General features: G+C 45.1%; 2 protein-coding genes across 2 annotated transcripts in view; both read right to left on the reverse strand.

Annotated features, from left to right (window-relative positions):
• Positions 1-3,638: 3,638 nt before the first annotated feature.
• On the reverse strand, positions 3,639-4,071 carry T265_02145 (hypothetical protein; the record flags this gene model as incomplete). The annotated part of the gene is made up of 2 exons (XM_009166319.1): positions 3,639-3,738; positions 3,986-4,071. 2 exons carry the CDS (start codon positions 4,069-4,071, stop codon positions 3,639-3,641), a joined length of 186 nt encoding a protein of 61 aa, XP_009164583.1.
• An 11-nt stretch (positions 4,072-4,082) lies between these two features.
• Positions 4,083-13,316, reverse strand: part of T265_12933 (hypothetical protein) — a gene marked incomplete at both ends in the record, with an annotated part of 25,090 nt that continues 15,856 nt past the window's right edge. Inside the window, 9 exons of the mRNA XM_009166367.1 lie at positions 4,083-4,432; positions 6,091-6,177; positions 7,288-7,422; positions 10,058-10,099; positions 10,156-10,263; positions 10,641-10,951; positions 11,259-11,387; positions 11,428-11,542; positions 11,887-12,336. Of these exons, the coding sequence (XP_009164631.1) occupies positions 4,304-4,432; positions 6,091-6,177; positions 7,288-7,422; positions 10,058-10,099; positions 10,156-10,263; positions 10,641-10,951; positions 11,259-11,387; positions 11,428-11,542; positions 11,887-12,336 (1,506 nt within the window). The remainder of the gene's footprint in view (positions 4,433-6,090; positions 6,178-7,287; positions 7,423-10,057; positions 10,100-10,155; positions 10,264-10,640; positions 10,952-11,258; positions 11,388-11,427; positions 11,543-11,886; positions 12,337-13,316) is intronic.

Below are 13,316 nucleotides of genomic sequence, written 5' to 3' on the forward strand. Positions count from 1 at the left end.
ATTTACTGGCTGACAACGTTCAAACTCAGCGTCCAACTACTCAACATTTGTGGGAGCGCGTTCCACAAAAAATTGCTGTATGTGAGGAACTGCGACATTTTAAGATGAGAGTTCTACATAAAATCATGAAATCCAATTGGTCCAAATAAAGTTTGACTATGTATGGGGATTTTTGACTTGTTAAGGCGCGTAGATTTCCTGACAGAATCGAAAGGGATAGCATGGAAATACCAATATGAAAATTATATCTTACAGTTTGTACGCAATGCGACGTTCTTCCGAACCACTGACCATAAGGTTTCCCAATGTTCCTGAAGACGTGCATCCAAGATTCTCCAGCGTAAGTAGTCCGTTCCGAAGGGCTGCGCGCCCGATACGTTTCCACATCAACATCATCAACTGTAAAAACCAAATGTTTATCGTGGTGGTTCCAGCTGCCACAGTTTCGGTCACCGGAGATTTGTGGAAGTGGGGTAAAGTGCTGCGCATTGGAGGCGGTAGCTGATATAATTGTTGCGTCAATACAGGGGTTTCAGTGAAGTTTTCATTGGGGATGATGGAAGGGCGACAGCTTGCATGCAGGAGCGTCACTGAGAGCCCGACTGGACAATGTCTGACAATGTCTGTCTCTGTTCGAAAAAGTCCCAACGGACAGGAGCCGACGACCGAGGTGGCCACCTCAGCCAATCTGGTACAGAATTCCTCTGCTCAAACCTGGACATTTCGGAAATAGTGCGTGGTTGCGTCGCTTGTTACCAATATAATTGATTGAAGCTACTGGCTACATGAATATGCTGTCTCTCAACAGTGACTCGTAGGATGACGTTTGGAGGAGCTGGAATTTGTCTAATGAACATGACTGCCTTGGGACCTTTAACGACCTGCTGGTGTATTTTCTAATAGTACTCTAAATTTTTGTATACGGACTTCTGATTGGATACTCCTTCTGTCTGTAAAAGACAATTGGTTGGGACTCGGATTTCTTCATAGACAGCAATATTCAAACGTGGACTTGGCTACGCATTTCCTGCTTTCAGTCTGGATGCTTCAGTGTGATCATCAATTGACAGGATTTAGCGTTTCTGGAAACAGTCTTTCATTATTCTTAAGCTGAACCCCAATATGTCACTAGTGTTACGTTTTTAATTATGTTTGGCCTCCAGGTATGAAGCTTCGCCTAAAAGTACAACAACCAAAAATATCCAAGCTGACATTGAATTGAAATTGACCTAAGTTCGGCGGGAATTCTCCTCGTCTGTCTTCTTTATAAGATCAGGTCAGTGAGTGGATTGTCCGTATCAAAGACAATTCAAACTCCAGTTTACCTCTGACCTGTCCTGAGTTTGTGACCGACGACCCACATCGAAAGGAATATTGTTCACTAATCATATTATCGCTCCTGTCCTGGTCAGTGTTCGGTCATCCGCTGAGGTTAGCTTGAGTACGAAAGATGAACGCCATCGATAAACCTAAGTGTTTCAGTTAGGCCTCTGCATATTCTTCCCACCAAGTAGGGACAGACCCAGTAGTTTGCCGCGACTTCCACCATATTCGGTCTCATCCTAAAACACGACTTCTCTGATAGAAACGAACAAATGTGATGACGCTCGAAAAGCACAGGTTTTATCATAGAATAAGACGAGGATGACCTATCGATCACTCGACATTTCACGCATTTTTGGCCATTTTATGGGTCTGCTGGTACCACGAAGGCGCGCAGCTTTTGATGATAGCCTCACTATTGCTAGATTCTCCGAAACTTGCCCTATTCATTGTTCCCTTAAGTCAGTAATTTGTCAAAATTTGTTCGACAAGTTCGAGTATTCAATATTTACAATGAGGATTGCTGATTACCCTTTGAAGGTAGTCTCAAATGTTCCACCAGAAAATGAGCAACTGGAAGTTTTCCAACACATGTCTAGATTCATTACTGGGGTATGGCTCTACTCGACCAATAGTTTCCCCGAATTCGCAACTGGTTCATACTGCTTGCCCAAGTTTGTGGTTTTAAGGACGAGTTTCCTGCTTGCCCATTCCGTAGGGACGACCAGCAGTTCTCTGTCGCGTCCCAGCAGCAAATGCAGGCCTCAGATCCATCGATCGTTTGTCTGGCGGACTTGGATCGGCTTCGTCAACTACGTTCGTACTCACCGCTACGTCGGCATTCCGTTTGTTCCAGCTTGGGCGGCTTGTCTGTGTCGCACCTCGGGGCGATCGGATGCACGGTGCTGTCTTGACCTCTTGAGTCGATGGCACCGAGGGACAGGAGAACTGAACTATTGGTTTGAGTCTATCTGTCATCTACTGAAGCTTTAGAGGGCAATATCGACGGCGTCAATGGAGCTCCGTGCATCCATGCGAAAATGCAGTGTCCGGATTGGACGTCCAGAACACTAAGCGGAAGGTCCAAATGTTNGCTGGGGTGGCTTGCCTGGGTCGCCCCTCGGGGCGATCGGATGCACGGTGCTGTCTTGACCTCTTGAGTCGATGGCACCGAGGGACAGGAGAACTGAACTATTGGTTTGAGTCTATCTGTCATCTACTGAAGCTTTAGAGGGCAATATCGACGGCGTCAATGGAGCTCCGTGCATCCATGCGAAAATGCAGTGTCCGGATTGGACGTCCAGAACACTAAGCGGAAGGTCCAAATGTTTAGGGTGCAACGCAGTTACACCAAGGTATACCACGAATAATGCACCGGACGATACATATGGAACACCAAACCTCGAAGAGCCAATGTGCCTGTCAACAAAATCGGCGCATATCGATAACCGTTGGTTGAGTAAAGTGTTTGTAGACTTATTCAATACAAAAATGTGGTGCGTTCGATCTCTGCGCGATTATAAACCCCTTCGTTAAGTCTCTGACCAAGTATAGTCACTGGTTTCCGGGCCCCAACTGTGGAATATATAAGCCCTGCCAGATGACACTAAGACTGTGACGGCCATCATGTTTTGGCACAAATCATTGTTGAGCCAACTTGACGTTTGATCTATTCCACAACCGGAGTAGCAAAGATTGCGCCGTGAAAACCTAGTTGCCATCCTCAATACATGTTTTAACCAGTAGAATCGATGTTAGCCTATGACGTGCGCCACCTCTCTGTCATTACGATGCATTCCCGTGATCAAATTTAATCGAAGCGACCAGTAATTTGTTGGGACAGGATTTTTTACGACCTTGATGAATTTCACTCGTCCTTGCACGGTAATCTATTATTTTTCACCTGAATATCATTTTTTGTCTCGTTTGTATTGGTTTGATCAACAGAAGCAGATTAGGTGGACTCAGCAGACTAAGCAGCCAGAATAGGAGCCAGGTGCCAGTTGGTTTGAGACCTAAAATGTTCTGGCAAAACCTCAGAATCATAATCAAGTCGGACGATATTCGAAGAGTGGCAACGAGGTTAGCGGTTGGACATCAGGTACTTTCATCCAGGACGCAGTCAACGGAACGTTAAATTGACTGTCATGTCTTACGCTGGATGGTGGCTGACAATCGTGCACAGTAGTGTTTCTGCTGTCTGCCTACAGGCTACTCACTTGAAGTCTGGAGATGCACAAGCTTCGAAGCGTCTGGTTTGGGCTAGCGGTAGGCCTCTCCCCCTCCATGGTATTGCTCTTTTCGCCCCAGATTTCTCAAATAATAGTGAAAGGTGATATGTCTGTATGGTGGTGTTCAGCACCATCAGCAGTGTCAATGACTGGCTTGCGTAGCTTTTTTGGCTCTGGTTTCACTCTAGACAAACCTTCAGGTAAGGAACACTTTGAGGAAGGAAACAGCCTGGATTCTTATGGCCCTCGTTCACGCAATACATTGGCGTTTCCGGTACGACGGCGATGAGGTGAGTTGAACTTGGTCTACAACAAAGAGCATTTTCGATTCTGCAGGCTCCGGGGCCTTTCGTATTCAAGCAAGTCTCTACACTAATCAGCGACTTATCTGATAGGTCCTCCTGGTTTTTGTATTCGCCTGCTAGTTTTACCTGAGTACAAGGGAGTCCATAAGCACCAAAACATCTATTGCCCATTTACCCCACGGTTTCGTTTCGTTATGGCTATCGGTGTGCATGAACTTGTTTCGTTGGAGGAATGAAAATGTATTGATTATCTAATGTGTTAAACATGATCAAATAACGATCTCGAAATTCCAAGGAATAGTTACGTCGTTCCGAATGCAAAATGAAATTAGAGCTAAAAAACGCTCTCAGCTGTATTCAAACTATGCCCAGAAGTCTCCTTCGGAATGCCTGCTCAAAAACGTTCAAAAAACCGTAGACCGGAGGCAGATATGTGGACTCTGTTCAGTAGTTTGATTCTGGTAACCGGCGCAACAATACTTCAGCAGCCGTGGATCTCATCAATCGCATAACTGTTCCGGGGTCGTCGCTGCTGGTGATCTCTGTGCCTGATACAATCATGTTCGCTCCGGCCTGTCAGCGGGAAAAAAGGCAGAACACAGTAAGGTGTGAACAACATTGGATAGACAACTAAAAAGCCATATGGCTGAATTTTCCCTATCCAACCCTCCCGAAATTCAGCAGTAAGTAAACATATACTTCTGATTACAAGAGACGCCGACAGTTAGTCTGCTCCTGGCGGAGTCCCATCATGGAGATAAAAAAATTAGAGTGAGAATATCGTCTCCTCAGCCTATTAGCCCGGCGTTACTCAATCACATTAAATGATTCATAGAACACCTGACCTAGTAATAGTCTACAAAGGCTCTTTAGAAGCGCCTGTAACTTCAAACACACTTAGGGAATTCACGGAGAAGCTTACAGCAGTAGTATTTAGCGAGGCTCATAGGGACCCCAGCCTTCAATGTGCGTTGCGGGCAGTAGGCCAACTCTTGTAATGACCTTTAATCCCTTCCGTTATTTCTTTAATTTCCTGTCCTCTGAGATGGACGGAGAACGACACTGGTTGCGCTAGGTGCAACATGTGACCCAAGTCCACAGAGCCACCCGTTTTTACTTTACAATGTCACTTGTAAAGGTTGCCAGTTAATTATCAGATCGTACAAAAGAATAACAAGAAGCTATGAATAATGATGGGGTATTCAGCAGTTTTCATATTCCTCGCGAATTTGGTGCACGAAAACCAGTGGATATACTTCCATCTAACGCACGACCAAACATCTACTTTGGCTAGAATATACCAAAAGGAAGGTACTGTTCAAATCTGCTAGACGATATACTGAGGAACTCCGAGAAAGTCACTGTACCCCATGCATTGCGCGCTGTAGCTCGAATAAACTCAAATTATGGTAGCGGATTCGTAGCCGACTGAGGAAGAAAGCAATTGTCGGATCCACTAACCTATGCGGGAGAGACACTCCAGTGTGCGCCATAGACGCCAAATGGACGAATTGGCGCTCCTTTACCATCGATGACTTGCACTATTGATGAACAGCTAAACACCAGTTAACTAGCGGCTAGAGCGTGTAGACCGACGGGTCTGCACTCCCCAGGCGTGTATTCACAGAAACTACCTGAGGACTAGCTTGGCTTACTCGTTGAGTCAAGCGGGTCTGATTGGCTAACGCGTCAAATGAAGATGTTCAATTTCGTACGCAGCAACCCGAACTCGAAACAGAAAGCGGTCTGTGACGAATTCGGGCTCAAATTGGCCACGGCAGAAGCAGTACACCACATATTTTCAGCACTCAGCAAACGGCTATAAGGCCATATACCCTGAAGTCAGCCAAGCTTTAGTTCAAACCGGAAATAAATGTGAATTTGCGTAATGAACGGAAAACTATTACTCAGTTCAGATGCGCTTTTTTCTGCTGCCTGCCCCTGTCTGAGTTTGGGCAACCTGGCAATGTCTCAGCCTTCGTGCCTTCTTCAGATGGCGCAGCGGCCGGACACCGGAAGGGTGTTACGGCTGAACAATTATAATACTGTGTGTGGCTATTAATGGGTAGGTTTTCTGTAGCAGAGCAAAGGATCTCACACAACTTCCACCAAAAACACCGTGATATTTGTGGCATCAAACCACTGTGACTAACTTTCACTAGATGCAGGGGTGAGCGGAATAAGCAGACTCCAACGTGAACCGACGAAACAATTTGAAAAAACGCACTTACCTCGGCACAGTCGCGGATTGTTTTCTGTGTAACTCCACCGTCTACTGCGATATCCAAATGAGCATATTGATCACGAAGAAACTTAACCTGTTGTGGACAGACGAGGATGAGAGTAAAGAATTACAGGTCCCGAAAGAATTCAGTGAGAACACAAACCACGGCCAAACATAATGGACGTCTGGGGTCAAAATGCGAAGCCCTCACGGGGAACTAACCGGGTTTGCGGGCAACCGGTTGAGAAGGCGCGAGCTATGAAACCCTTCCACCATCAACAATCTAATTGCTACCACAATGTGAGAGGTTCGACGTATAGGTAAATTTGACACAGTCGTTAAAGGTAAATTAACATCTGTCAGCTAGGAACGGCACAACATATCCGGCCACACTTTCCGAATTTTGGTGGAATCAGATTTCTTGTGTGTACCACTGCTTCCCGATCTGTCAGTGGTACCGCACCGACTGAGAATCTCAACCCCTCGAATACCTCCACCCTTCAGTCATCTCTGCTACAGCGACCATAATCAGCGTTGGCAACGTCTGCCCATCCCAAGTCGTTTTTACCTCTACAGGCATCTGTTTAAAACCGCTGCTACTCTCAAGCTGTTTTCTTCATGCTTTGAATGAAATTTCCAACACTCGTCTCCTAGAGTTACCCAGTAACGCATTCATCATCCTGCACTTTCCGGTTTTAGCCACAAAGACGAACGTGCGTCACCTGAGTAATATGGTTTTGGGGAGTTTTATCCTGCAATGTATCGTTAGGGAAAAACGTTTACGCCGCAGAAACCCTCCCCGTGGGGACAGCATTGCTCAGAATGCTTCTAGTGAGATGAACTGTGTCTTACTTTCAAGTTCAAGTTAAAAAAGAAGTGACCAGAAACCGTAGGGTCAACCTATTATAACATTGTTTTTCTCCAAGAAATACACACCCGAATGAAAGTTCACCTCCTAAACTCCTTAGCCACATGGTCACAAAGTTTATACGCATTTTGTTTGATCTATCATGGATAACCTTGGCAAGTGTGAACCCGGGAAAACGAAGACAGCAACAACTGACAAGTACCACTATCACGGCACGATAAGTCTTTTCTCAGGAATACGTCAGCATGATTCTACACGTTCTCTTGAGTTCTATTAATAACGTGTGATGTACAAACAAGAATGAATGGTTAGGGGAAAACAACTCAGCATACGCACTTTGGGTAGCATATCTGCCATGAACTTCTGACCACCGAATCCTGGTTCAACGGTCATGATGAGCACCATGTCCACCGAGTCCACATACGGAAGAATCTCGATGACCGGCGTTTTCGGTTTGATGCCAAGACCAACCTACATAACAAAAAAATAGAATGGGGATGCGCGCAGTGCAACCAACACAACAGTAGTAGCTCGAGAAGCGAAACAGCGATATGAAAGATCTTCCGGTCCGAAAGTTTTGGTCTGTAAGGAGGTAATTTAGTCTATCATTCCATTTTCCACAAACGGATTTCGAGTGGGTTCCCTCTACATTCGTTACCGCTATGAAAATTCGCTTCATCTGAGGTCCTGTCGACAGAGTTTTTTATGAATCGTAATTTTACCTCACTGTATTTTGTGTGATTTCATTAACATACCGATCCAGTCACTTGTCACCTGAATAACTACAATGTTGCTTTGACACACACGATTATAATCGAGTGTAGTCCCTTCACAAGGAGAATTTTTTTGGGGTACTGTAAAGAAATCGTTCAGCTGTAGCACCCTTTCGGTGCTTAGTTGTTAGGCCGGTACTACCAGGGTACTTAAGCCTAGACAGAGGAAGTCGAAAGCAGAGATCGGGTTCGAACCACGGACATTCCGGTCAGTAAATCCGCGCTCTAACCACTGAGCCATCTCGTGGCACTGGGCTAAAGATTGATGGGTTACAACTACTTCATTACTGGTAGCAGTACATTCATCAGAAAACGCGCGAACGTTCAGATCGAAATTATAAAGAAAACGACCAACCATCAAACAAACGGAACGGTATTCACAGCCATCTCCTTACTTAAACCGTTCTGGTGAGATCTTACATCCGGATGGTATCCAGGACTCACATTTAGCCGATTTTAAAAAAAATCTGTGATAATTCCAACTGATATATTTATTCAATCCCCCGCCTTGTTTTTAGTGAAACATGAAACTTGTTTTTTGCTGCAATTTGTCGGATGACTGCGATCCCCAAATTTGGGGTTCACAAGGCCAGTGCCTGGAAGCAACCACAAGCATAACCGTGGATGAGTGGACGTCAATCCAAAATGGTGGTAGCAGTAGGTGGAAGCTCCTTTATTCAAACCCTCCTAACTGACTCTCAGCTCATGGTCGGTTCTAAAAAATCGTCAGCGCTACTTGAAGGCATCAACAGCTTCACTTACGTCACTCAAGCTGATTTGTGACAGCTGGTTTCATTTTCAGAAATAGCCAACGTCAAAACAGGTGGTGTTGAAAAGGATGTTGTTGGTAATTACCCGTGGATAGCAATCGCAGGCGTGGATTTAGAAGACTGTTTGTGAGCACACAACAGGAATGATAAATCTTTGGAATAGAACCACCGATTTCTCCACGCTCGGTCTTGATCAACAGCTGAAGCGGTTGGACTGACTGATTGGTACCCACATTAGGTGCCATAATCACCCCCACCTTACTCACTACAACGAACTGTAGAACACTCTTGATATAGCTTAGTGCTTAAGGCAAGGTTCGTGGTTCGGACCCAAACCTCGGAGCATCTCGACTGCTCCTGCTTCTGGACACAAACAAGGTGGTGAGCTAAAGCCTCTAAGATGGTTCGGCAGGGGTGCAGTGCTCATTCAGTCCTATCTCCAGTACCGTTTGGATCGTGGATGTTGTCTTTAGCAATCTTTACGCTGTCCCTTGAACTACTCCACGTTAGGATCAGGTGTCATGTTAGTAACGCCTTGATCGACATGTGGCTCAGGAGCCATTTAGGCCAGCACTTCGCAGGGTGTTGTCAGTTTGCAGTCCTGCGCCAATGAAGTCCACAGTTTCAGTTAAGTCGGCCGTCACGTCTCGGAGCGGTTTCCCTTGGAAGCAACCCTAACACGAGAGAATTTCGATACCTGGAAAATTCGTTCTCACCGAGAAGGGAGTCACGCTTGAGCTAATACATTTTTTTCGATTTTGCAAGTCCTGGTAACAATTGAAGCTAACCGGGGCTTCCCTAGGAAGTCAGGTTAGGTCTGATTAATTTAATACAATGCTACGCTAAATGTAAAAAGGTAGTAGTTTGCATGTTGCTGCTTTACACAAGTTCAGAGCACCTTACTAGAACGCCATATATAAACTTGGACCAGATTGCTGTCGGTTGAGCTGTCTTGGCTTCCTGAAGTCATTTCTTTACGGCTTTAGGCATGCCATTCTGTAGGCGGCCTGATCAACCTAAACTGAAGTAGACCTGTCGCCTGTGAAGTTCAATTTCGGTTCATACCTCTAATTGTTCATCAACAAGCACCGGAAAATATGCCTTCGGTGAAAACGGACTGGTCCTTATGTAGCGATAATGTGCACTGGGAGGGGTTTCAGGCCTTAGCAAGTTTTTCAACATGGAAAGCTCCTCCCAACCTGCACTGAAGAGGGAAAATTCCGCAACTCTCTGGACCTTACGTTTGAGAGCTTACTACTCGAATCAGTTAACACTGTCAACACAAGATCACGTGACGTAAAATGTGATTGAAAGATTGGCTATAACACTATACCCCGTCCAAACGCAGTTAGATCACGCTGCTGATCAGTCGGAATGGTGCAGTGTGCATATATTGGTCGGACTTCCTGAGTTCCGTGAGATATGCGCTGCCGACAATTCCAAAGGATGAGACACATGCAGTGATTCTCAACTTTGAGTATAAGTTGGTTTCACTAAAAGAGTGAAATCTAATTGTAAAAAGAGCCACCAAGGTGTACAGTTACAAGAAAACAGCATCATAACCTGGTACTTCAAACACAGACTGGTTGAAATCCATGGTGGAGCCTAAACAGCAGAAAGAATAAAAGAGTTGAGAAACAAAACACCAAAGCTGAACCTACTTTCATATCCGCCTCCTTAATCAGTCGAATACAACGGGCAACATTATTACTTGCTTCGTAATGGAATGTATATTGAGAAGCGCCGGCTGCCTTCATTCCAGCAATCCACTGAAACAAGAAAATGCGGCAAACGGATAGTGTACATTATCGACGGTTGTTCCTTTTATAAAAAACAACATCAATACGAGTGGTGGAATATCTTGTCTAAGAGCGAGTTAATCACACGACTTAGTCTTCCACTGCTAGCAGAGGTTGTGAATCACCCTGAATATTCGTACTCCTGAGTATTTCTAAAAAGGATGAAGCAGTGCCTTTCGGTACAGAATGACTTCACTTATAGTTAGAAATCTCAATTGGAAAATTCCTAAATTCTTTCATATTACCAGGAATACAGAATAGTTTGTGGCCACTCTCCAGGTCATAACAGAATGGAAGCGGCAAACAGCACTGATAAATAACAACAATAACGACAGTGTCGAAAATACCTTTTCCGGTTCGGCAACCATCATGTGCAAATCCAAAAATGTGGAATTCGGTAGATTACGTTTTAGCGAAGATACGACAGGATGCCCTATTGTTATATTCGGCACAAAATGACCATCCATCACATCCAAATGAAGATAGTCCGCACCAGCTGCGACCAAGTTTGTACAGACATCTGCTAATCGAGATAGGTCTGCGTTCAGAATGGACGGACCGATGAGCACTGGCTTAGAACAAGCATGATCGCCAGACCCCATATGGGCTGTAAAGGGATAAAAACGCTTTTGAAGATCAAACTCGGAAATCAGCATGACTAGGATGACAACAAAAACACAAGAAGTCTAGGGAGCAATTCGCATACTCGAAACATTCCAACTGGCTAGTCAGGGGTATATTCGATAAGGAAAAACACTTCCAAAGAGCCATTGAGTACATTGACGCACGTGGCGTAATAGCTGGCCTGAACGACTTACTAATGAGGGACCGTTTGGAGACATGTTCCACACTTCAACTCATTGCAATCGGAACACCTACTACCACCACCACCAACTACTCACTGTTCGTTAGAGTCAGAACCCATGGCAATGGTAGAAATTTCGGTGTCTACGTGCAACACTAACGTCGTCGATCACAGCTTGATTTAAATAAATAAGTAAACAAATCGTTCAGCTGTAGCACCCTTTCAGTGCCTAGCTGCCATGCCTCACGAAGGAAGCACGAGGGCTGGGATACTACCAGGTCGCCCAATCCTAGACAGGGGAAGTCGAGAGGCAGAGATCGGGTTCGAACCACGGACCTTCCGGTCAGTAAATTCGCGCTCCAACCACTTTGTCCATGTCACCCCCAGCTTGCCTTGGAGCATGTGGTACAATCCCATAGTAACAACCAAACGGCATACGAAGGACTGTGCGATGCAACACAAAGAGGCCCGTTACGAAATAAAATAGCGAAAAATTACGAGTAAGAACCATTTGTTGGTCCCGAATTGCGAGTGGAAAAGGAATTTTTATTTCTGATTTATCCACCACACCTAAAACAATATGAGAGCGGAATGTTTTGAAAAGCGATAGACAAGCGAACTGCGACAGCAGTTCGAAATAATGAGAACTCCGTAATTGCATTCAACGGTGTATTCGAAAATGCGTGTAAAATAAATGCAAGTCGGTACAAATCACCGGTCTCGTCAACAGGATAAAGCGACAACTGGTAATTGCAAACAGAATAAGCTAAAGTATAAAATAATCACACTTCATTGTTCGATTCGGATAGCGACTCAATCACAGATTGCACAGTTGGAATGTTTAGCTTATGGTCCAAACCATTTTCACATAAAATCGTTCGCGAAGGGAGTAAAACTCGCATTAAAAACCGGCGAACGAGTGTGCCTAAGGAGGGGACGAGGATGCGAGGAAATTCGCCCGGATTGTACAGAGCTAGAAAATGCAACCAATTTGCTTTTGGGCCAAAGTCATACGGATTGCGGTACAATAGTCCGCGTCTTCGAAGACGCTGTCGGAATCTCTCATTGATGTGATACTCGACATTGGTTTCTCCACGAGTGATTAGGTAGGACTGCCAAATGCACAAACCTATGACAAGGGGAACGGCAACCAGTGCCAACTGGAAGCAGACTGACGATAGTTTATGAAGAACAGTCATGATGGCCGACCTGCCGGAGTGTGTCCATGGACGCGGATCCTGTGAATAATTGATGAAAAACTCAGTTTAGCAGTGGATCAGAAAAACAAATAAGGCTCAAAGTGAAGTGAAATTAGGGAAAGTTCACCAATGAAGATGGATGAGTAAAATCTCCTGTTCTGGAGTAAAATTTTATGAAGGCCCGTGTAACGAACAAAAAACCTGATAACCCCGGTCAACTTTATTTTCCCTTGGTCGTTAGTTCCGTTCCGGAGTGACCATCTATCTGACGGGAACCAATTTTGGTGTGCCATTTAAAGCTTCTATCCAGTTCCAAGGCTCTGGACTGACACAACGCAGATGGACTTCGAATCACTGTTTTGGTGCCATTTTGGTAGGAATTAAAAAGTTGTGCTCTCCCTTCGCCCAAAGGCGCAACCTGATATTTGAGTTTCCCCAGAGTACCCAGTTCAGTAAATGCTTCCTGGGCAATGCTACCCATAACAATAGTAATGGTAATGATAATAATAATTCAGCCATGCGGTGCCTGGCTGTCATGATGGGTTAGGTACAATCAGGTTGCCCAAACCCAGACAAGAGCAATCGAAATGTTGGGGTGGGACTCGAACCACTGACCTTCCGGCCAGTAAGTTCAGGTCTTGACCACTTGGCAACCGATAGGATAGCCTTGTGTTTGTACGGGTTGTTTTGTTAGTTCACGCACACTGGGCGTATATGGACGGAAAGCAAGTTGCTAGCTGCATTCAGTATTTTATCCCTTACGATTTCATTCATATTTACTCAGTATCTTACGAGCCTCAACTTCGATGGGAATCAAGACCTCTTCATGTCTTTGGGTCGAGGTGGCCCTTTGGTAAATCGTGAAAATTACTCGCACGGATATTTCGCCGAAAAATCACAATTACCATGGTCAACCGTCCAGAAGTAAGGCTTACATATTGGTAGGGTACCTCTCAATAGGGACCAAACGTAGGAGCTGATCAAGGTGGTCCCTTCACAGAAACTCCTAGTCCCTCCCT

This window comes from Opisthorchis viverrini (genome assembly GCF_000715545.1).
Source record: "Opisthorchis viverrini unplaced genomic scaffold opera_v5_25, whole genome shotgun sequence".
Lineage (NCBI taxonomy): Eukaryota > Metazoa > Platyhelminthes > Trematoda > Opisthorchiida > Opisthorchiidae > Opisthorchis > Opisthorchis viverrini.